This window comes from Vigna radiata, chromosome 5, assembly GCF_000741045.1.
Source record: "Vigna radiata var. radiata cultivar VC1973A chromosome 5, Vradiata_ver6, whole genome shotgun sequence".
In the NCBI taxonomy this organism is placed as follows: domain Eukaryota; kingdom Viridiplantae; phylum Streptophyta; class Magnoliopsida; order Fabales; family Fabaceae; genus Vigna; species Vigna radiata.
In genome coordinates, this window is record NC_028355.1 from 19,734,388 (window position 1) to 19,758,969 (window position 24,582).

Here is a 24,582-nt window from a genome sequence, read left to right on the forward strand (position 1 = left end):
TTATTATAGATATTTACACTGACAAATATATATAATTAAACATTTAAAAAGTAACATAAATATATAAAAGTTGGAAGTAATGAAAACAATATTATCTTCCCAATTTGATATTATTTGTTTATTTTTGCAGGGTGGAACTAAAGATGAATCGAAGGAGATAATTGCCAAAATGTAGAAACAAAATACTTTTGTTAAGTATAATTTATAATTGTTTTAAATTTTAATGTGAACATTAGTCTATAATGTGTGATGTTTTCAGTTTAACGATCATGCTTTCTATTATACATTGTGATAGTTGTACATTTAAATATATTTTCAATTTTAACTGTTACAAGTTTTTATTTATGTTATCTATCTTTAATAGATTTATTGATTACTTATTTTATAAAAATTGAATAAATATTTTTGTTATAGTTTATCTAATTTACTATATTTATAATATAATAGTAATATTCAAAATAAATTGATGATTCAATGCATTAACAATTTTTTAGAAATATAATAAACGTGGTCTAAAGAAATGTGTCATGTTTCAAAATTATTAAAAATGTTGCCTAAAATGCAATCTTAAGAATAAATCACATTTATACACATGTTGGTTAAAGTTAACTAAATATTTATCATTAACATTGAGAAAAAAGTAATATAATTACACAAAATAATTAAAAAATCGTTATCCAAAGAAAATACAACAAATAAAATGTGTAACTTAAAATTATGCATGAACAAGTTTCAAATACTTTGTTTATTTAAATGAATTTGAAGGAGAATGATTGAGGAAATTTGAGAAGATTTAAAAGTAAATATTTTTTTTGTTTATTTAGGTGGATTCAGAGGTGATTGAAAGTGGATTTGAAAGTTAAATGTGTGAGAATTAATATAGGATTTGATTGATACAATAGATTAAAAAAATTTACTTTCAAATCCACTTTTTACTTGCCTCCAAATCCATTCAAATAAACAATAAAAAATTTACTTTTGAATCTTCTCGATTACTCTCCTTCAAATCCATTCAAGTGAACAAAGTATAAAAGTAAAAAAAAATGTAGTCTATTTTATCCACATAAATGTGTTGAGGCAACCACTTGTTACTAACCTTCATAAATTAATCAAATAATATCAGACAATCACTATTTCAATGAGTAATTAGGAATTTAAGAATGTGTGAATAAGTATAAATCGTGTTCAAAAGTTTGCTAAAACATCTTAGAATTAAGGAAGATTTGTATTTGTACTAGAGGGACGGACATTATGCAAAAGACGCCTGGACAAGCAAGCCGACTTAGAGATGAAGGTGTCGACCCCGACGGATCTTACAGAATTTAGGACGTTAAATCGTCTGGATGTCACATACATCATTAAGACTTGATTAAGGTAAAGTACGATTAGGAGTACCAGACTAGCTACTGGGTCATGATTAAGATTCTGTTAATCACAGACCCATGACAACAACTATAAATAGGGGTTAAAGGTAAGAGGTGGTTGGTTACGTTCATTGCGTATTTACTATGGTTTTCTTTCTCTCTCCATCTCTAAAAGTCATTAATATACTGATTTGAGCATCGGAGGACTTTAATAGTTATCCGACTGGAGGATATTAGGATAGGAAGGTCAAGGATCCAGCGACCAGGAATTGAAGATACCGAACATTTAGGAGATATGTAAATGATCGGAGTTATATTAACCCCAAAGCCGAAACACTATTCATTATCCATGGATGCCATATGTTTCCTATATTCTTTTTTTACAATATGAAAACTAACCACTAAATAAATAAAGAAGTACAGTGAAAAAAAATTCATACAAACATATTGTGAAATAACAACATCAAACTTATACCATGAATGCGAGAGAAAGAATTCCTTATAATAAAAATGAACAGAGTTTCGCCACGTAAAGAGAGAAATAAAAAAAATAAAAAAAAGAAAGAATCACATATGCCACACAAAACCTATATTTCATTCATTTAATCAGTAGCACCTTCTCCTTTTTGTCAAATCTCATATGATAAAAAAATTCAATTCAATTTTTAATTACCATGTAAAATGACACGTTGTATAAAAAAACACTCAAAATATATTAAAGTGATGCATGACATTCTCTTAAAAAACATACAAAATGAGAACAGTTAAATTATTAATTTGTTTTTTTATGCTTATGCTTTTGAATTTGCTTTAAATATTCTTACAAATATGTTATTACTCAAATCCAATCTAATCCATATATTGAAAATTTTTAAGAAGCTATTTATGTTTTTTTTTTTAAATTAAATACTATATTTATATCATCTTATTGTAAGTGAATTAAGTATAAGTAATAGTAAATATTCTTTATTTTCTACCACTTTCCAGAAATAAATACTCAAAATTCAGAATAAATTTGAATAAAAATCTGAATATGTTTATTACTACTACTACATTATTATTATGATTTAATACCTATTTTGATCCCTCCTTTGGGAGGGTTTGTTCAAAGTGGTCCCTCCTTTTTTCAAAAGTTCACTTAAGTCCTATCTTTTGCAAAAACCGTTCAAAGTGGTCCTTTTTGCTAACGGCGTTAAGTTCAGTAACGGCAGACGTGCCAGGTGTCTAATGTCTGATTATGTGGCATTGTTATTTGTTTTTTAAAAAATATTTAATGATGACGTGTAAATTATATTAATTAGGGTAAAATAAAAAAAAACGAATTAGGGGTAATTAATTAGGGTCAGAAGATTGGAGTAATTGGGGTCAGGTTATGGTTCATGGTTCCTGGATTGCGATTGGGATTGGGATGTTTGCTCAAATGGTAACGTTTCCGTCATCAACTTGCAGAGCATGAATCTCTCTGGCAACATTTCTCCCAGTTTTGCTTCGCTTACATCTGTGACAAAGCTGCTTCTTCCCAACAATGCCCTCACCGGTACCATACCAAGTGAACTCACCCGCATGCCTGGTCTGGTAGAATTGGATGTTTCCAATAATCAATTGCACGACAAGGTGCTATCTTTTCGTGAGGGTGTAGTTGTTAAAACTGGTGGGAATCCTGATATTGGAAAGGATAAGCCTCAAGCCCCGCCTGACTCAAATCCTCAGGGTAAATCTGGAGGTCAAGTTAAGAAAAATAATACTGGAGCAATTATTGGCTCTGTGTTGGGAGGTATTAGTTTAATTGGTTTGGTGGCTGCTCAACATGTGGAATCTGGGAATATGGTTATTTCAATCCAAGTGTTGAGACAAGTTACGAACAATTTCAGTGAGGCAAACATATTGGGGAGAGGTGGTTTTGGCACTGTATACAAAGGGAAATTGTACGATGGAACAAAAATTGCAGTGAAAAGGATGGAATGTGGAATGATGGTTGAGAAGGGGCTCACTGAGTTTGAGTCTGAAATTGCAGTACTGACTAAGGTTCGACACAGACATCTGGTTGCACTGGAAGGCCACTGCTTGGATGGAAATGAGAAGCTTCTCGTGTATGAATACATGCCTCAGGGTCCTCTTAGTAAGCATCTATTTGACTGGAAAGAGCAAGGAATACAACCATTGGAATGGAAGAGAAGGCTTTCCATTGCCTTAGATGTTGCCAGAGGTGTTGAATATCTTCACGGTTTGGCCCAACAAATTTTTATCCATAGGGATCTAAAACCATCAAACATCTAAAACCATCTAAAACCAGCAAATTTTAATCTCAATCCCAATCCCAATCGTAATCCACGAACCACGAACCCTAACCTAACCCCAATTACCCCAATCTTCTGATCTTAATTAATTACCCCTAATTCGTTTTTTTATTTTACCCTAATTAATATAATTTACACGTCATCATTAAATATTTTTTTAAAAACAAATAACAATGCCACATAATCAGACATTAGACACCTGACACGTCTACCGTTATTGAACTTAACGCCGTTAGCAAAAAGGACCACTTTGAACTGTTTTTGCAAAAGATAGGACTTAAGTAAATTTTTGAAAAAAGGAGAGACCACTTTGAACAAACCCTCCCAAAGGAGGAACCAAAATAGGTATTAAACCTATTATTATATATTAGCAATACATTTCAATTTGTAGTTAAATTGTTACCAAAGGACATGTAATTATAGAATAAATTTGTGTAAGGTATTATGTATATATATATATATAAGCTGTTTTTCTTTTAACTTTTTCATTAAATAAGAATCATTTAAAGTGTTAAGTTCAACATTAGTTAAACATCTTAATTTTACAAATACTTTTTTTAAAACTGCCTCTAAAAGAATGTGCTTTTTCTTTATTGTGATAAGAGAGTTTTGGATGAAAATACATATATTTGGAATTTTTAATATCTATCAAAAATGAAAGTAGGAGGAGCTAATAAGATGCAAGAAAATTTAGGTTCAATAAGAAAAAGAAAAAAAAAGAAAAGAAAATCAAGGGTAAGGAAGTAGAACATTCCGCAATGTTCGTTTCCCAAGCTTTTGTAGTTGCTTGCTTGATAATGTAAACCACACTGTAACACGACTCAGGCCAAATAATCTTCGCTCTCGCCGTCAATGGCTACAAGACGAACTCCAACGCTAGCCAAATCGCTTTTGGCCGCCGTAACTGCTTCTAGAACCTATCGCTCCCGGTCCGCACGACGACTCTTCTCCGCGATCACTCGTGCTTCGGAGAATTCTCCGATTGTCCTTTTTCGGTCTCAGATTGTCGACGCACTTGCAGCCAATAATGTCGCCTCTGCCAAATTCCTCTCCGTCTCTTTCACCCGCAGCTTCCACGCCACTAATCCCTCTCTCCGCTCTGCTGCAAGCTCTCAGGTGTCACAATTCGTTTCACACACTTTCGTCAGTTCATTGGTTAAGTCATGATTGATGATCGAGGAAGTTGAATTGTAGGGTGAAATTTCTGCCTATAATATATTCTGTTCTTAATTATTTGGCAAACTGTATAATTTGATTCTGATAATGATAAACTAAGCTTCTCTGTAAACACTTAAAAGGAGAAGAAAATAGTTAAGTAAAATGACTTGTGTGTCTGTGACGAATTAAAATGAACTCAAGAACTTAACTTTAATAGAAACTCTCTCGGTTAACTACTGTAAAAGATTAGTTGCATAAGTTGGTTTTAGCTCCTTTTGCTGGATGTAGGTCTGATTTTTTCCCTTTTTCTGTTTGTTAAAATATCGCTTTTTATCCTGTTTGTCTGCTGAAAATTGTATCAACATAACGGTTCTTTGGACCCTGTTGCTGGAGAATAAAATTGTAAATTGATGAGCAAATCTGTGTGTCTCCCTTTCCTGGTTTCTTGATGTGTTTGTTTGTTACATATCAGGTAGCGCAGACTGAATTCACAGATATGGCATGGGAGGGGATTCTTGGTGCTGTTGATGCGGCTCGGGTTAGTAAACAGCAAATTGTGGAGTCTGAGCACTTAATGAAAGCCCTTTTGGAGCAAAAGGATGGTTTGGCGCGAAGGGTATTTACTAAGGCAGGATTGGACAACACGTCTGTTCTACAGGCTACTGATGATTTTATAGCGAAGCAACCTAAGGTGTGTTTGCTGGTGATATAGATAATATATTTGTGTTGGTGTTTTGTGGCAAACTCTGACCAGTTGCTTTATTTGGCAGGTTACTGGCGACACTACTGGACCTGTTATTGGCTCACATCTTAGCTCCCTCTTGGACAATTCACGAAAGTACAAGAAAGAAATGGGGGATGAGTATGTGTCTGTGGAGCATCTTTTGCTTGCATTTCATTCAGATAAGAGGTTTGGGCAGCAGTTGTTTAAGAATCTTCAGCTTAGCGAGACGACTTTGAAGGATGCAGTACAAGCTGTCCGTGGAAGTCAAAGAGTGACTGATCAAAGTACAAATCTATATTTTAATGTTTCTATTTTTCCAGAAAGATAGGTGCACATGATTGGTTCCATCTTGTTACTAATTACAATAAAGTTGAACACTGTTAAAATTTAGAAATGAACATGGAACCAAATTGTATTAGAAGTATAATAATATTAAGTTTGCTGGGATGACTAGAGAAAAGGGAGGATGTTGGTTATTTATGATTCCTATAAGCTAGAGCCTAAAAGAACAAATAACTTAAGTAGTGAGTTATAATTTGTTTTCATATTTGATTTGTAAGGTGCCTGTTGTTTCAACTGGCCTATGTGTCATATTTTATAATTTTCTAAGCTAAGCCTTGTTTTTACGTTGTATCGTCATGTTTGGTTTACTTTGTTATATTCTCTTGTTGCTGTTCTGTTTGTCAGTTTTTTATCTTACATTATTTTTCTTATTTGGAAATAACTTTGTAGATCCGGAGGGGAAATATGAGGCATTGGATAAGTATGGAAACGATCTGACTGAACTTGCTAGGCGTGGTAAACTTGATCCTGTCATAGGTCGAGATGATGAAATTCGTCGCTGTATCCAGATATTATCAAGGAGAACAAAAAACAATCCAGTTATCATTGGTGAACCCGGTGTGGGCAAAACTGCAATTGCTGAAGGGTTTGTCTTACACAATTTTATAGCAATTATTTTGAAATGCGTTATACACAATATAGCTGCATGTTTTACTTTGTAACTTATACTTTGAGCATATTTTTCCTTTTGGCATTATTTTAATTTTTCATTATGCTTAAGTGAAGGTTGAGTTAGGCTATTGATATGCTTCTCTTATTTGCGAGAACAAAATTTATCATGAGCACTTTAAATTCTTGGTTTATATATATGTCTTGCTTTTCTGCCTGTAAGATTATCACTTCGCAATAACCTTTCCCAATGGGTTGAAGTGTTCACTGTTTTGTCTGAATAAGATGGTTTGAAAAACCCTATAGTTTTTGGTCTGTGAGCCTCTTTATAGCACATGCTTGCGATTTCTTTCTTCATGGGAGTTTAGTCAAGGTTTTGAATCTAGGCTAAAATCCTTAGACATGAAACAAGCACCGATTTTTCTGATATATACATATTTTGTTTAGTTGCTATGAGCTCTGTAAATTGTCTGTATATATGCTGATTAAGTTGAACACTTTTTTGATGCCGTGCCTTTTTAACTAACTGCTTCAAGTTCCAATGATATTGAGGAAGTGAAACAATTGAAATATGATGGGGAACTGAGATCCAAATGGGTTAGGAATGATCTATTGATGTATTGAAGGGCATTATTATTAGGAGCATACGTGATAGAAATTAACTTGTCTTCATTTTGTTATTTTTCATTAATTCTGTATTAGAAACTTCATGATGAAAATTATTCATGGAAAATAGCTGATGGTAGTGAAGAGGTATTTTTTAGAATTAAATATAATTTGGAAAGTATGTTATTATTTTCAGTTTGTGGGTAGAGAATATTATCCATCTCCGAGACAGCAAGTGCATTGCTGTATTATGTATGGTTTTCATGTTCAGTGTTGCATTTCATTAGTTTACCAACTGGTGTTGTATCAATGTAATGTAAATAATTTTCACGTTGTAGTTTCTTATATAAAACTAATGCAGAATAACTAACACAAGTTATTTCATCAACGGATCCTTCTCAATACTCATTGATTTCGGTTTTCCATCAAGATATATGTTATATTTAAAGTGGCAGTAACTTAATTTTTTTTATACTGGACCAAGTATTCCCTTTGTTATCTTATGTGTTGTTTCTTTATTGTACCTAAACCTTTTTATTATTTTACAGATTAGCTCAACGTATTGTGCGTGGCGATGTTCCTGAGCCATTGATGAATAGAAAGGTTGAGTTCCTATTGTTTTTTCTTTTGATTATAAACTTATAAAACGAGTTGAGTTTTTTTCTTTTTTTTTTTTTTTATTTAATAAATTTTTATGTAGTGTCAAGTGTCCATGCGGGCTGATTATATAAAAGCTTCTGAAAAAGGTCTAATGAAGTTCCTAACACCTCATAGTGTCGTAGTTTCCTGATACCCTGAAACTGATATTTCTTACAATTATAAGGTCCATTTTATTCCTCTAGCTTTTTCATTTCAAGACTTATCACAAAGCTTAGATACTTCCAAATTTGTAGAAGTCTCCTCCTACTAAGAGATAAAGTTTTTTTGCTATCCTAAAATACAAATCATGCTTCTTTCCTGCTGTTGAAATTATGAGATTTTTTGGTATTGGGGAGGAAATTTAGAATAGAGTCTTTTAATATTATTATTTTAAGGATTAGGACGTGTAAATGTGATTATATGACTACAAACATAGAGTTCCCCTTATTTTTAGTAACCATAATCCTAACTGAAAGGAAACAAATTATGAGATATCTAAATAGGAAACTAATCCTAAAGGATAATTGAAATATGCCAAGATACGATCAAAAAAGATAATTTTAGGATATTTTCATACATTATAATATTAACGTTCAAGACTAGATATTTGAAGTGGTGAGCAAAATATCATTGGAGAATGCTGTCACTGTAATCAGTTGTCTTAAAAATATTAATTTTTCCTACTTGAGACTCTGGATGTTTCCTTCATAATTCTCAAGCTTTATTGTTGTTTCCATGAACAGTTATGACATAGAACTTGTAATTTGAACACTTATGAAATGCGTCACTTGTTCATATTTTCTTTTCTAACTTTTTTCTCTGAAATGTAAAATTGGTATGAGGTGTAGCTTGCTGCTGTAAAGCTCTTCCTAATCTGCTATACTTTTTGGTCCAATGGCCTTCATATTACACTTTTGCTTAACATTTCCTAGGGAGTATTGGCAGGCAATGCAGTGCTGTAATTTTTGTTGTTTAAATTTATACTAAAGTTTTCTTTTTTTGGTTTATAGTTGATTTCCCTTGACATGGGTTCATTGCTTGCTGGGGCCAAGTATCGAGGAGATTTTGAAGAAAGGTTGAAAGCTGTCCTAAAGGAAGTTACAGCATCAAATGGGCAAATAATTTTGTTTATTGATGAAATTCATACTGTTGTAGGTGCAGGTTGGTACCTTATGCTTGTTGCTCAAGCCTTACAAGTTAGAATATGGACATTAAGAATATTGTGTATTTTTAATTTGTTAGAGATGCAATATTACCATGCCATGACCTGATAACTTAAATCTTTAGGATAGTTGGTTCATTACATGGTGCCATAGCCTCTTTAGCTTAGTAGTTCTGAGTTTGATCTTGGCCGGTCCTCATTTTTATATAAAATGTTGATATTTTTTTTCGAGATAGGTGGGTCTGTTCATATTTTCTTTTCTAACTTTTCTCTGAAATGTGTCACTTGGACATGCCATATTAAACCAATTTTATGCTGCCACTTAACTTAGGCTGTTGAGACATTTAGGTTCAGGACATTTATTTGAACCCACCTTCAATGCCCTTTACCCCCTATGCCTAAAAATCAGGAATATTTGTTATCAAGTCTTGGTTCTAATCTATTAACGAATAAAATAGTTGATTGCTGCAGTGAAAGCAGGTTAATCTGAATATAATATCTGCAGAATTGGGGGCAGGGAATTTGCTGATTGTAGAGTGATGGAAGAAAGTAAAAGAACATAAATCTATAGTCATACTGTCTCTAGCGGACCCTTTAATTGGTTGGACGCCACTACTTATGCTTTAATTAAGTTTTTGCACGACTTTGATTATATGTTTTCTTAGCTAGATCGGAGTGACATTCTGATTCATATATGGTTATCCACCTTGTTTTTTTCCAGTACCTATATGCAACCAATTAGTAATACGGTCTTTTTTTGGTCAATGGCTCCCTAACTAACAGGGGCTACAAGTGGTGCAATGGATGCTGGGAACTTGTTGAAGCCAATGCTTGGAAGAGGTGAACTTAGATGTATAGGAGCAACTACATTGAATGAGTATAGAAAATATATTGAAAAAGATCCTGCTCTTGAGCGAAGATTTCAGCAAGTGTTTTGCAGTCAACCATCTGTTGAAGATACAATATCCATTCTTCGTGGGTTGCGTGAACGCTATGAATTGCATCATGGAGTTAAAATATCAGATAGTGCACTTGTTTCAGCTGCAGTTCTTGCGGATCGATACATTACAGAGCGTTTTTTACCTGACAAAGGTAAGATGTGACATTAGCCCATATATGACGGGTTGATTCCTTTGCAATAATTTATTTTAGGGTTATGTGCAGAAGTTTGGTCTTTAGCTAGAACAGCATAATGTTAGTTTTGAAAAGAAAAAAGCATTCCCTCTCTGTTAAAAGCCTATATATTGTTAATAGCTTGGAATATTTTTTCCCTTTTAGCCATTGATCTTGTGGATGAAGCTGCTGCGAAGCTGAAGATGGAGATAACCTCTAAACCTACTGAATTGGATGAGATAGACAGAGCAATATTGAAGTTGGAGATGGAAAAGCTCTCTTTGAAAAATGACACTGACAAGGCATCTAAAGAAAGATTAAGTAAGCTTGAAAATGATTTGAGTTTACTTAAACAGAAGCAAAAAGAATTGGCAGAACAATGGGACAATGAAAAAGTTTTTATGACACGAATAAGGTCAATCAAAGAAGAGGTAATGTTTAGTTTGTATATAGTCAGTCACAGCTCCCGTCCTCCCCTGGAAAAGAATTTTGAACCTTACATGTTGTAAACATTTTCAGATTGATAGAGTCAACCTAGAGATGGAAGCTGCTGAACGTGATTATGACCTGAACCGCGCTGCTGAGCTCAAGTATGGAACTTTGATGTCCCTTCAGCGCCAATTAGAAGAAGCTGAAAAGAACCTAACTGACTTCCGAAATTCTGGAAAATCTTTGCTTCGAGAAGAGGTCACTGACCTTGATATTACTGAGATTGTTAGCAAATGGACTGGTATACCATTATCAAACCTCCAACAAACAGAAAGAGAAAAATTAGTCTTGCTGGAACAGGTTCTTCACAAGAGAGTGGTTGGTCAGGATATGGCAGTAAAATCTGTGGCTGATGCAATTCGCCGTTCAAGGGCTGGATTGTCTGATCCAAACCGACCAATTGCAAGCTTCATGTTCATGGGTCCAACTGGTGTTGGCAAAACTGAGCTTGCCAAGGCTTTGGCTGGTTACTTGTTTAACACTGAAAATGCTCTTGTTAGAATTGATATGAGTGAGTACATGGAGAAACATGCTGTTTCACGATTAGTTGGAGCCCCTCCTGGTTATGTTGGTTACGAAGAAGGTGGTCAGCTGACTGAAGTGGTCCGGAGAAGACCCTACTCCGTGGTCCTATTTGATGAAATAGAGAAGGCACATCACGATGTCTTCAACATATTGTTACAGTTGTTGGATGATGGAAGGATTACTGATTCTCAAGGAAGGACTGTTAGCTTTACGAATTGTGTTGTGATTATGACTTCAAACATTGGTTCGCATTATATACTTGAAACTCTTCGTAGCACACAAGATGATAAAACTGCAGTCTATGATCAGATGAAGAGACAGGTTGTTGAGTTGGCTAGGCAAACATTTCGTCCAGAGTTTATGAATCGCATTGACGAATATATTGTGTTCCAGCCTCTGGATTCCGAACAGATAAGCAAAATAGTGGAGCTCCAGGTAATTGATATGTTTATTAACTTAATCCCTTTAAACTTAATTTGATTTTTTCCATTTCCTCAGTAAATAGCTGCTCTTTTAATAAAAATTATAATGCTATTGAAGTTTCTTTAGATTGTTCTTTTGGGTTGATTTCGTTCTGAATAAACCATCGATTTGACTTCTCAAGTATTACCTTCTCTTCTAAATATTTTTTAAAATAATATAATGAACTTATATAAGTAGTCCCTTAAGTATTGAAATCTATCAACTAGAAGGTAATACTGTAGGAACCAAATTGATGGTATATTATGCTACTCTGATTGCTGGAGCGGCATGCTAATGTACGTTTTCTTACCTTCTATAGATGGAACGAGTGAAAAACAGGCTTAAGCAAAAGAAAATTGATCTTCATTACACAGAAGAAGCTGTTAAACATCTTGGTGTACTGGGTTTTGATCCAAATTTTGGTGCAAGACCAGTTAAAAGAGTGATACAACAGTTAGTTGAAAATGAAATTGCTATGGGAGTTCTAAGGGGAGATTTCAAAGAAGAAGACTCAATCATTGTGGATGCTGATGTGACTCCATCAGCCAAAGAACGTTCTCTGAATAGACTGCTTATTAAGAAGTTGGACAGCCCTGTTGCGGATGCCATGGTTGTCAATCACTAATTTTACCCGCTGCAAAGCTTTCACATAGATAAAAGGTAGTTCACACCTCTTTTCTTTAAACTCCGTAGGACGTGACCGTAGTCCTTGTGTTTTCTTAATGTTTTTGTTTTTATGTGTAATCATTGTCATAAGAATATTCTGTTTCAGAAGATTTGTTGATTATTGTTTCACTCTAGATAGCATAGGTCACTAAATATCGTGAATTTTTTTATAAAAAAAAATCTAATCATATTTAACTGCAATTATACTTTTGGTCTATTGATGCTTTTAGAGATACTCCTAATATATAAAAAAACAAAAACTCTCATTTGAAGTTTGGTACAACTAAAGTCACTAAATATCTTCAATTTAAAAGCCTATATTATATCTGGTCTTGTTATTTTGTCCTTTTCTTCACTTATTGATGATATTAAGAAATAATGGTAAATTAAGATGGAATAACAGATAATTTGAAATAAGTTAAAATAACAGCTAGTAGTATTAGAAAGTGCGAAAAATAGTTGTTAAAGAGTTAGTAAATATTTCGTTAATTATATGCATATTATCAAAAGAGAAAAATTGTTAAAAATTATAAAAGAAATATGACGTATTAATGTTATATTGAAATTTTTTATTTTGTACGAAACTAAATAGATCATTCATCTTTATATATTATAAATTTGTTTTTTCATCTTTAGCTTTGCACATGATCTATATTTATTACATGCCTTTGTCGATGTAGGATGTATAATCAACCATACTCATTAAGAATATTTATTTAGAGTATTTGGGGTGTTTTTCCCTGCACCTCCAAAAGTGCTCTCTGCACCTCCAACTTTTCAAGAAAATACCAAAACTAACCTTGGTTAAAAATGTTTTTAATTTAGGTAAAAAAAATAGCTTTTTCCTCTGACCTAATAAAGTCACACACCCACCCAGCACGACACAAACTTCTTTTGCAAACCCTAGCCTCCTGCACCTCCAAAGCTTATTTTACATTTCGACTCCACGTCCACCCACCATGATACACACTTCTCCATTTTTGACTCCACTCTGAATCTTCTTCATTCACTGTTCACTCCCCTTCTTTAGTGTCATCTCTCCACCTTTGCACGAAACGCTCGTCCTTCGTCGTATTCTGTTTTAGCAAACATCTTTTCTCTACTTAAAACCAAACCAAAATCATCGCTCATACCTTCTTTCCCTGTGGAATTGTTGTGTTCTTGTTCCTGATCTCTTGTTCAAATTCTTATGTTGTGGTGAGACTTACCTGCAGATGGAAGACTGAGGAGACAATAAAAGAATATTGAGACAATAGAAGAAATTAAGGCGGAATGACGCACTAACTTGAAGATGGAAGATTTGTGAAGAAAGAAAGGTTCTTGAACACCCTTTTTCTGCTCAGGCTGATGGAGATGAAAGATCAAACTTGTGTACAAGAATAGGAGTGCTGACCACATTGCTATTCTAGACAGCAACGAAGTTTATCAACAATCAGCAAATGCAAGAAACCATTCTTTAACCGATGCCTAATAGGAATACTAAAATGTAATGGATACATAAGTAAAACATGCATTAAACGCAATTTTTATGAATACTGCGTCAAAATCAATACCTTCAAGACAATATCATCATAAAATAAAGACTACAAAAAGAAAAAAGAGAGAAATAAACTTGTCAAACATTTGCACACAGTTCTTTCATGACTATGGACAACGTACAAACAGAAAACAAAACACATGATCCCTGTTATTTATAATTCTTTTTTCGGAAACTCAATAGCGAACGGAAGAAGAAAAAGAATACCCCCAATCAGCAATGCTTCTGCCACGTGTTTAACTATCTGAGAAAGAAGTGAAAAAAAAGGTAATCGAGTTTCAGAAGCACGTTTAATGACCTGAAAAACAATTTCCATTGAAACTTTTAGGCACCACAATAGGAAGCTTCAGAAAAAAACTTCGTTCTAAAAATTATCTTAACAAATCAATAAAAAAAAAAAAAAGAAACACCCACTTTTGGAGCATAGGTATGAAATTAGTAAAGCATCAAAATTCAAGGAATCGAACAGTGCACTGTCGAATCAAATACCACCTGTATGGAAACTCGATCTTCTTTCTCTCCCGCCAACCCTCACGTGCCTCACTGCTAGCTCAGGCACGAACTCTTCTGATATACAGAATTAAAGCCTCCATCAAGAGGGTTAGTTTTGTGTAGTGTCAAATACAATGCGGAAAGTATTGCACGACAATAATATGTCAGCTTCCTTAGCTCAATTGCTCAACGACAAAGCTCATGAATGGCTTATAAATGAGCAAGCTTTAGAAGATTAAGCACGTTGGCCCTTGGCAAACGTCCAATGGTTTTCTTAAACATATTCTTAATTTTAGAGGGAAGAAAAGTTTCAGCTCAGAGCAGACTCCAACCAGCTTTCTTTGGCGTTGAACACCTCTCTTTCATTGCCCTTCTCACATTTTCTGCTTCTTCCCACCTCCCAATGGAGCTATACAAATTGGCCAACAATATATAGTAGCCGTCATTTTCTGGTTCAGAGTTAATAGCATAAGTTGCAATACTTATTCCCATCTCTACTTGATTGTAAGTTTTACAATGACCTAACAAAGCTCCCCAGACACCGCTGTCTGGAGACATAGGCATAGATAGGACCATAGCTTTTGCTTCCTGCAGATTACCTGACCTTCCCAAAAGATCCACCATACAGGTGTAGTGCTTTAAATTGGGACTCAAAGAATAACTCTGCATTCTCGCGAACACGTACTTCCCTTCTTCAGCAAGTCCTGCATGGGCACATGCTGAGAGAAGACAGAGGAAGGTAATTTCGTTGGGCATAACGTTTGATTCCTCCATACGTCGGAATATCTCCAAAGCAGATTCTGCATATCCATTCATTCCATAACCTGAAATCATTGCATTCCAGCAAATTTCATCCTTCTCCATCATAGAGTCAAATACCATTCTTGACTTTTGCAGCTGACCACATTTAGCATACATATCAACCAGCGCTGTGCCAAGAGGTAAATTGACTCTAAAACTACTTTCTTGTATGTAGCGGTGAACTCTTTCTCCTTTCTCTAGAGCTGCTAGGTGAGAACATGCTGAAAGTACTACCGTAAGTGTGGCAGTATTGGGCTGCTGTCCTTCTCTAACCATTTTATCAAATAAATCTACAGCCTCTTCATGCTGCTTGATATGAACATGAGACGAAATCAAAGTGTTCCACGACACAACATCTCTCTGAGACCGGTTAAATATTCTCGATGCATAGGTCATCCTACTACATTTTCCATACATCTCTATGAGCGAGTTGGTGACCGTGATGTCATTATCCAGAAAACCCTTTATCACGTTGCAATGAATCGACCTTCCCAAATTAACTGCTCCCAACTGAGCACACGAGCTAATAGCTGAAACTATCCCAATTGAATCAGAACGAATACCTATACATTGCATCTCCCTGAAGAGCTCAACACACTTCACGCTCTCCCCCATTCTATCATACCCAAAAACCATAAAGTTCCAGCCCTCTGCGCTCCTGCGACACATTGGGAAAATCCTCTCTGCCAAACTCAACATTCCAAACTTGCTGTACATAAACAACAGCAAATCATTAACTTCCTCAGCATCAACGTACTGTCTCCTAATAATCATTCCATGAAACGCTTTCCCTTGAGTCACGTCCATGGAATTACCGAATCCCGAAAGCATGCAACCAATAACAATCCCATCTGGACGTATTTCGTTTTCCTGCATTTCTCTATACAACTTCACACACTCCCCCATCATCCCAAACCTCGCACAAACCCCGATGATGGACGTCCAAGACAAAAGATCTCTGTGAGTCGCCTCAAAAAATGCTCGATACGCTTCTCGAAGGACCCCACATTTGGAATACATAGCCAAAACGGAAGATTGTACAAAAGAAGCAACCCCGTGTTTGATAACCACCCCATGCAAGCAAGCGCCTTCTCTCGCAGCCCCCAGATTTCCACACGCCAAAAACCCACCCTCCCACGTTCTAACGTTGGGCTTTTGAGAATCCTCACCAACCTCATGCATGTCACGTAGACACTTCAAACCCTTCTCCGGCTCCCCATTCTGGACGTGGCCGATGATAAGTGCAGTCCAAACAGCTACGTCCTGAACAGGAATTTCATCAAACACCTTGCATGCAAGGTCCATCTCACCACAGCGCGAGTAAAACGACACGAAGGAGGCGGAGGAAGAATGAAAGAGGCCGGTTTTGAAGGCGAGGGCATGGAGCGAGGCACCGTGGGGGAGGAGCGAGAGGTGCGCAGAGGCGGAGACAACGATGGGGAGAGTGAAGTGGTTGGGAGAGAGGTTGGAAGCGCGTGTCATGTGTGAGAAGAGGGTGAGAGCGTGGGGGAAGAGGGAGCGGGAGAAGAGGGATTTGAGGAAGGAGTTGTAGACGAAGGTGTCTTTGGAGGGAAGAGAGTAGAAGAGAGTGGAACATGAAACGTGGTCATTTTGGAGAGAATCGTAGAGAGAGATGAGCTTTGCAGCAATGAAAAGGTTGGTTGAGTGGCCGCACGTCACCGTGAGCGCGTGGAAGCGGCGGAGGGATTCTACGGTTTTGACGAGCTTGGCGAGCAAGATGAGTTCCCCTGCATCATACACGTTCAATCTGGGTATCAACATTCCTCTCTCTCCTAAAGGTTTTCGTATGCATCACGCATTCAACCATTATCAACACAAACTTCAATCGGATTCATAGAAAAACAACCAACATCCTTGTATCAGGTGACTGTAACTTTTTCTTGTCGGAATCCATCTTAGGAAAATACCAGTCCTTAATACCCCCACAAAATGGGGATTGTAACCGGGTCCAGGATCTAGCAACTTCACAAAAATGCTTTTACTTCTTCCTCTGCTTTAAATTCTCAATAAATGTAATTTCATATCTCTTTACCTCAATAAGCGAAACCCTAATCACGAATTAATCTCAATTTCATTATACTAATTATTTACCCTTAACCTTGTTCTTAGTATATCTTAAAAAGCACTTTGTTACTAAAACTGTCTGGCCTCTACTTATACCTGATCGAATGGTTTTCGTTAGTCTTATCCAACCATACGCCATAGGTACAGTAAAAAACTAGATTTACTGTTTTACAGACATATTTTCATTATTTTATACTGATACTCCACTAGATATAATATGACAACAATTGTGATTTCAGAAAATTCAAGCGAAATCAATAATGCAATTAGATTGTTGTAGGGACAAACAAACACACTTGACGATTCGTTTGTAGAATAATAGCAGAATCTATTAGTCAATGTGATATGGCTCATACATGATATCTAGGGTATTATGAGTGTTGATTAAGATATATCCTTTAGTTATACAGATTTGTTTTAAGGCATATTTTAGCTATTCTAGTCTACTTTATTTGATTTTACATTAGGAAATATTAGCCAATGATCGGATTCTGGTTGCATACGTAATTATCAAAAATAGCTTTATAATTTGAGTTAAGGATAATAATAGGCTCACTTTTGTAATTTATCTAAATAAAATTGAATCCTTGTATAAAGTCATAAAGTTGACTTGGGTTACTTGTACAAATCAAGAACAAGACATTAAGAAAGCTTGTGAAAAGTTGAAATATAATCGTTTAAAGATGTCAAATTGAGTTAAAATCTAGGTTAATCTAGACATGGGATTAAGTTGAAAAAAAATCGTTTTTTTTAATGTGGGTTAAATTGATTCCGTCTCTATTAACTTGTGCGTTATATGAGTTAAAGATAGAATCAGTTGACCAATAGGTTTATAAATAATAATTTTTTATTATTCTTATTTATCATTATTCCATAAATTTTTTATTATAATTATTTATTAATTCTGATTATGTTAAAAATTTATATTTTAAAATAATAAAATATTTTTAATGATATTTAAATAATTTGAATATTTAATTGATTTATTTGTCAAATTATATAAATTTATATTAATTATTAACTAAAGTATATATTTAGTGAAATAGGTGAATACTTTGACCGGAATATTATAAAAACTAATTAGTCGGGTAAATACTTCAATGGTCTTGTTTTAAATATATAAAAAAAAAAATTAGAAAAAAAATCTTTAAATGAATCAATTTATTTATCAGCCAATCATGGTGTATGTCAGGTTACAAAATTTTTATTCACTAAAACATGAACTAGATTAGGTTAATTAAATTTTAGCTTAATCTATGATTCAGAGTGGTTCATTTGAACATTATGTGATTAGTTGGTTAACTTGAATAATATTTAAATATTACTGAAAAATAAAATAGAAAAACATTATGTAATTTATACTTGTGTTCACATATTTTTCATAATAATAATAAATATAATTATTATTAATATAAAATTAAAATAACATAGTAAATTTATTGTATATAATTTTTATTTATTTTGTAAATATTTCTATAAATGTAAACACAATAAGAATAATTTCCTTTTATATATAATATAGAGATATTATTTACTGGGATGAGTTGGGTAAAGTAACAAATTGAGTATGAATTCGAATAGACAAGTTAATGGTGATAAAATAACTAACATAGACGGTAACAATTAGGTGGAAAAATAAAATAAAATAAAATTCTATCTTGATTCATATTGCATTAGTTGAATGATAGATACATATTGCTGAATATTCCATACAAGTATATATTGGCAGGTGAACTTTTCTCTTTTTATAAGGATTATTAATGGTAGAAAATCTCAAGTTATCATTATTTATTAATTTTATGCTGCAATATTAAATAACAAATTGAAAATTCCTTATTCTTTGATGTCAAAAGCACAGGACAAGTTAAGAAAACAATTATTCGTAAATAAGGAGAAATCAAATAAATATATACTGAAGATAAGCTAATTATTTTATTTGTTCAAAATAACTTTTGTATATTTCCGGCAATTTATTGTTCTCACCTATAATTTTTTTGGAAAAATTTTTCAGAAGGTCATTTATTCTTAAATTACTCCAACTAAATACACTTAACTATGAAATTTTGATGGAATAGACGTACAAAAAGTTTCATGTTGATATAATAGCAGTTAATATTCCTTATAAATTATCGGAGTTATATGTAATACTTTCCATCTATGAAGAGTAAAAAGGTTATAGTTAAGAAAAATATAAATAATGTTACCCACTAGTCTCTGTCACTCATGCTCTTCAGCTTATGAATTATTGTGATGAATGCTTTTTCACTCGTCTTAATAATACCAGGATTTATTCAATCTTTTTTCTTTACCAGTATTTGGTATACTGTTTATTTGATATTGATGTATATTTAATGAGTAAATTCTGATATTTATTTGGTTTTAGTAATATTAAAAGAGTATATCAATTAACAAATACAATAAATCTACACAACAAATAAGAAATGTTCGTATAAAAAAAAATCTAAACATTGATTTTTCTTCCTTCAGAATATTTTTTTCACTACAATTTTCAACTGTTAGAAATAATTTGTGGGATTGATTAGTAATCCAATTGAGAATTTTAGTGTTCTTTTTAGTAAGTCACTCGCAAAGGAAAACCGTTGTTAATTATTTATTTTTATGGTTACTCGTTCAAAATTTCAAGAAAATTATAATCTGTAATTAACTTAAATAATGAATCCAAAAGGTAGGATTACAACTTACATTATTAATATTATTTTTTTATCTCACGCTAATAACTGGTAATATAAATTTGTAAGGACTCCTTAATATAAACACGAGTTAAATTAAAAAACAATGACTAAATTTAACTTACATCCAAACTCTAATTTATTTAATTATGTATATATAAGGTAACATGTGATTTATGTGTTTTAGTTTTAGATTTACATGAAGAGTGATAATTATGTTTTGTTTCAGGCTGAAATTAGTAAATATGGATAATATATTTACTAAGAACAAGTTGGACTTTGATTTTTGGATTATAGTAGAAAGAAGAGTGAACTTTTATTCCAATCAATCTTAACCATTTAATATTCTAAAACAGTTACATCAAATATTAAAATTTTAAGAAAAAAATTTTTTAACAACATTTTTTTAACAATTTTTTGACAACACGTACGTAGTAGTTTGTGATTGGTCTATTTTAAATATTTTTTAAATATAAATTCAAATAGACCAATAAAATGATAACATATGTTCTATTGTCAAAAAAGTTGTAAAAAAAAATTGTAAAAATATCATCATCCAAAACTTAACTAGGCTAAATATGATATCTGAGATCAATTTACCGACAGATTACTTGGGTTGAAAATTTTGGATATAAAAAGATTGGTTTAATGGAAATATTTACATATGATATATTATATAATAGAGTGAGGTCCATGCGCAGATTTCGAACAGAAAAAAGATCTGTAGGTATTTTTAATAGTGACACGTGGGTTTGGATTTTGAGACATTTTACTGTATTTTATACTGAACTCTCACACACCTAACCTAACACCGTTTATTCCTTCAATCAAATTCAGTTATAGCTGGCAACCAGTAACACAAAATCCCCACTCTCACACTCTATGTTTAATCAAACACATTCTTTTACCTTAAGAATATATGCATGGTACTGTGGAAATAACTCATTCTAGAAATGAACCAAACATGTCCTAGTCCTAATTTCATTATTTTTTTATATATATGAATTTAACTTAAAAAATAAAAGAGAATACCAATAGGAGCTGTATGGAGTGATGAGAAAGTTGCTGTCCAATGCAGCAAAGTTGCTTCAAGAGTTGCTCGAAATTGAAGATATCTGGAGCAACTTTCCTTAACAACATTTTGTTACATGAAAAAAAGGTAGTAATTATTTGAGAAGAAATAATTTATAGAAAAGACAAAACGCAAAGAAGGTGAAGAGAAATATAAGGAGGTATGGGTCTCCGATTTTGTAGTTTCTTTGTCTGAAATGATTCTATGAATGCGAAAATGAAAAGAGTGGTAAGTTGGTTTCATTTTTGAAACACGGCAACAACGTTGAAAAGCATTCTCTAACCAGACTGACTAGTTTTGGCGCTCCTTCCAGCATCGTCACGGTTCACAACTATAAAAACAGTCAAAGGACACAACAACGTGCACCAGAAGGTACTATGCTCTTGCTTACTCACTCACCGCCACACTGAAAATAAGAGAAACAAACAAACGAACAAAAGCCTAAAGTTAATTCTTTCTGTATATTAAAAAATTCAGGGATTCTTCACTCTTCTTTTTCCCTCTCTCTCTCTCTCTCCAATGTAGGTCGCCGGAGAATGGCAAACTGTCACCGGAATAGCGTTGGATCCATCGCTCTCGACCACCGACACACGGAGAAAAATGCCACTGCTGGCGGCCACTTCCGCGTGCTTCGCCGCTTGATCTTCGATGCCGTCAGCTGCGGCGGCACCTCCCGCTACCGCTATCGCCAACGTGGCGGCGGCGAAGGAAACGTTGCTGACTTCAGCTCCGTGACTAGCCATGCAGAGAAGGAGGAGAGGTCGGAGAAGAGGTCGGAGAAGCTGTCGGATCTGCTGAACGCGGCGGAGACGAAAACGGATGCGGAGGCGGAGAGGAAAGAGGAGGCATTGGCGGAGCTGAAGCGAGTGGTGAAGGAGTTGCGCGAAGAAGACCTCTCGATGCGGAGAATCGCGGCGGAGAGAGTGAGGTCACTGACGAAGGAAGATGCCGAAGCGAGAGCGAATCTCGCAATGCTCGGAGCAATTCCTCCTCTCGTCGGAATGCTCGATTCGGAAGACGCTCATTCGCAAATCGCTTCGCTCTATGCTTTGCTCAATCTCGGAATCGGCAACGATGCGTGCGTAATTTGCATTTTCATTCAAAATCCACCGTAGTGTTTACCCAAATGTTTCATATATCTGAAATTTGATGTTAATTTAATTATTTCAGAAACAAAGCGACTATAGTGAAAATCGGCACTGTACACAAGATGCTGAAACTAATTGAATCGAGTGATTCAAATTCGTCGGTGGCCGAAGCGATTGTTGCGAATTTCCTTGGATTGAGTGCTTTGGATTCGAATAAACCGATAGTTGGTTCCTCCGGTGCAATACCGTTCCTTGTTTGCACCCTAACAAATTTAGAGGCTAGTAAAACCGTATCACCATCCCAATCGCAAGTGAAGCAAGATGCTCTGCGCGCTTTGTACAATCTTTCAATATGTCAGAGCAACCTTTCGGTTATTCTGGAGACTGATTTGGTTTGGTTTTTAGTGAGCGCGATAGGGGACATGGAAGTGAGCGAGAGGAGTCTGGCGATTCTGAGCAATTTAGTGTCGACTCCGGAGGGAAGAAAAGCGATCAGTGGTGTGAGCGATGCGATTCCGATTCTGGTGGATGTGTTGAGTTGGACGGATTCCCCAGAGTGCCAAGAGAAGGCGTCGTATGTGCTGATGATTATGGCACACAAAACTTACGGGGACAGGAGGGCCATGATCGAGGCAGGGATTGTGTCGTCGCTGCTTGAGTTGACGCTTGTCGGAACCACGTTAGCTCAGAAGAGAGCCTCCAGAATATTGGAGTGTTTGAGGGTGGACAAGGGGAAACAGGTTTCAGGGAGCTACGCTGCAAACTTGAATTTGGGTGTCTCTGCTCCTATTTGTGGTGGCTCTTCTTCCTCCGAGGGTGGTGGAGGGGGAAGAGGGTCCTTGGTGGAGGAGGAAGATGGAATGATGATGAGTGAGGAAAAGAAAGCAGTGAAACAGTTGGTGCAGCAAAGTCTGCAGAATAACATGATCAAAATCGTGAAGAGGGCCAACTTGCGTCGGGATTTCGTTCCATCTGCCAAAATTGCTTCACTCACTTCGAGTTCCACTTCCAAGAGCCTCCCATTTTGAATAACAATGAATAAACAGGATTTCACATTTTAGTTTCGTGGTGTTTTTAGTCTTGTAGCTATTTCCTAGCACTTATAAAATAGTAGATTACTCGTTATAATAGTATCAATTTCCACTTCGTGTAGCTTTTGGTTCTATCGTTTTTTGGTATCTGCTAAGGACACATTCTGTTTCTTTGGCTTGAGCTATTTGAATTTGAGGTTTAGATTTGCTGGTTTTGGTGTAGTTTGTTGGTGCCTCCCCATCAGTGGCATGACAGAAAAAATGGAAAATCTCAGGTTTGCTTTAAGAATGCAAACTCTATACCAGCTTCTCTGCTTTCAAATAGTCACTTTCTGATCATAACACACTTTTGTCTTCCACTTGCTCAGGCTATTTGTTTTTGTTGTAATTGTAGTTAATAAATTGGGTGGGGTGTACGTGTCTGTCATTTTCGTCTACAACATAGCTAAAGGGACTGTTCACTGCCATTTTCTATTTCAGAATCTAATCTCCCTTGGTTCACAAAAAATTTCACATGTTGAGTTTCAAGAATCCCTGGATTAGAACAGAGACGAACACGATTTGTTAAACATTTGCACTAAGATTTTGGCTGTCAAAGCCATAAATTTTGTCGGATAAAAAATTCATAAATGACAGAATTCGTTACTGTCACATGACGTGGTTCACTGTAAATAAATGCTAGATGGGATTTGTTTGATCTGAAAGATGACCTGATGCATTTTCTCGGTATTTTTTGTGGGGTCCACAGTCATATGAAATAATGCCATGTTTACTTCTATCCAGTGCTTAAATTCTGTTGAATTTCAGTGAAAACGTCTATTGTCAATGTAATTTCAATATAAAAATTAATTACATCAACCTTTTGATCACACAGAGGGCCCATTTTCATTGACTTTTATAAACTTGTAGCCTGCTCTGAGCCCGAGGTTCCAAAAGCGTGCTTCTATTATTTGAACTGCAGTGTTTTCTAGTTGGATTGCAAGAAAGACTAGAATTTGCATCCCACACAACGATGTGACCACAAATTTCTAGTACTAACTAATGGCTAATAAATTCGTACTAGAGTACAATCAAATGTTTTATATCAGCTAATTACATAGTACTCTGTATTTGGGTTTAATTCGAGTTTTAAAAACTTAGATTTTGGAAGGGTTTGTTTCGGGTGAATTATTACGAAAATATTTTTTATAATATTATTTACATGTTATTTTTTATTAGTCTAAAATTATTTTACAATTTATAATAATCATAAACATTATTATAAATCAATTACAAAATAACATATAGATAATATTTAAATATTATGAAAAAAAATGTTATTTAAGTATCGTTATCTTGTATACGCAGGAATATTGATTTGGAGGTCTTTTAGCATGTTTGTTTGTAGATAAATGGAAATGTGATTTACCTTACCTTTTTATCACCCGCAAAAATGTGAAGGGAAACTAACTCATATTGGTGCCTTTAGGTATATGTTCCTATGAATTTATCAATTTCCTGCGTTGTTTTTTTATTTTCAGTTTTTTCTTACGCAAGCTCCATGTAGTGACTAATAACAATAATAATAAGAATTTAAATTTATAACACAATTTCTCTCAAAGATAATTTAGTAAATATATAATATTATACA

The 24,582-nt window shown here is 34.5% G+C and overlaps 3 protein-coding genes across 8 annotated transcripts; 2 read left to right on the forward strand and 1 right to left on the reverse strand.

Annotated features, from left to right (window-relative positions):
* Positions 1–4,368: 4,368 nt before the first annotated feature.
* On the forward strand, positions 4,369–13,700 carry LOC106761968 (chaperone protein ClpB4, mitochondrial). 3 transcript variants are annotated; one of them, XM_022780889.1, is made up of 11 exons: positions 4,369–4,777; positions 5,292–5,510; positions 5,590–5,827; positions 6,276–6,471; positions 7,649–7,703; positions 8,750–8,900; positions 9,685–9,993; positions 10,180–10,445; positions 10,534–11,463; positions 11,810–12,150; positions 13,359–13,700. In XM_022780889.1, exons 1-10 carry the CDS (start codon positions 4,514–4,516, stop codon positions 12,113–12,115), a joined length of 2,934 nt encoding a protein of 977 aa, XP_022636610.1. In that variant the 5' UTR covers positions 4,369–4,513; the 3' UTR covers positions 12,116–12,150; positions 13,359–13,700. The 3 variants fall into 3 exon arrangements, with proteins under 3 accessions (XP_022636610.1, XP_014501092.1, XP_014501091.1); XM_014645606.2 differs by having other exon boundaries at positions 13,371–13,700; XM_014645605.2 differs by lacking the exon at positions 13,359–13,700 and having other exon boundaries at positions 11,810–12,357.
* On the reverse strand, positions 12,746–17,149 carry LOC106761969 (pentatricopeptide repeat-containing protein At4g39952, mitochondrial). 4 transcript variants are annotated; one of them, XM_014645609.2, is made up of 4 exons: positions 14,186–17,149; positions 13,901–13,991; positions 13,442–13,556; positions 12,746–13,364 (listed from the first exon to the last, which is right to left on the reverse strand). In XM_014645609.2, the coding sequence occupies exon 1, from the start codon at positions 16,766–16,768 to the stop codon at positions 14,501–14,503; it is 2,268 nt and encodes a 755-aa protein (XP_014501095.1). In that variant the 5' UTR covers positions 16,769–17,149; the 3' UTR covers positions 12,746–13,364; positions 13,442–13,556; positions 13,901–13,991; positions 14,186–14,500. The 4 variants fall into 4 exon arrangements, with proteins under 4 accessions (XP_014501095.1, XP_014501094.1, XP_014501096.1 ...); XM_014645608.2 differs by having other exon boundaries at positions 13,442–13,561; XM_014645610.2 differs by lacking the exon at positions 13,901–13,991.
* Positions 17,150–21,019: 3,870 nt separating this feature from the next.
* Positions 21,020–23,252, forward strand: LOC106760926 (U-box domain-containing protein 4). The gene is made up of 3 exons (XM_014644374.2): positions 21,020–21,205; positions 21,359–21,911; positions 22,004–23,252. The coding sequence occupies exons 2-3, from the start codon at positions 21,370–21,372 to the stop codon at positions 22,947–22,949; spliced, it is 1,488 nt and encodes a 495-aa protein (XP_014499860.1). The 5' UTR covers positions 21,020–21,205; positions 21,359–21,369; the 3' UTR covers positions 22,950–23,252.
* The last annotated feature ends 1,330 nt before the right edge of the window (positions 23,253–24,582 follow it).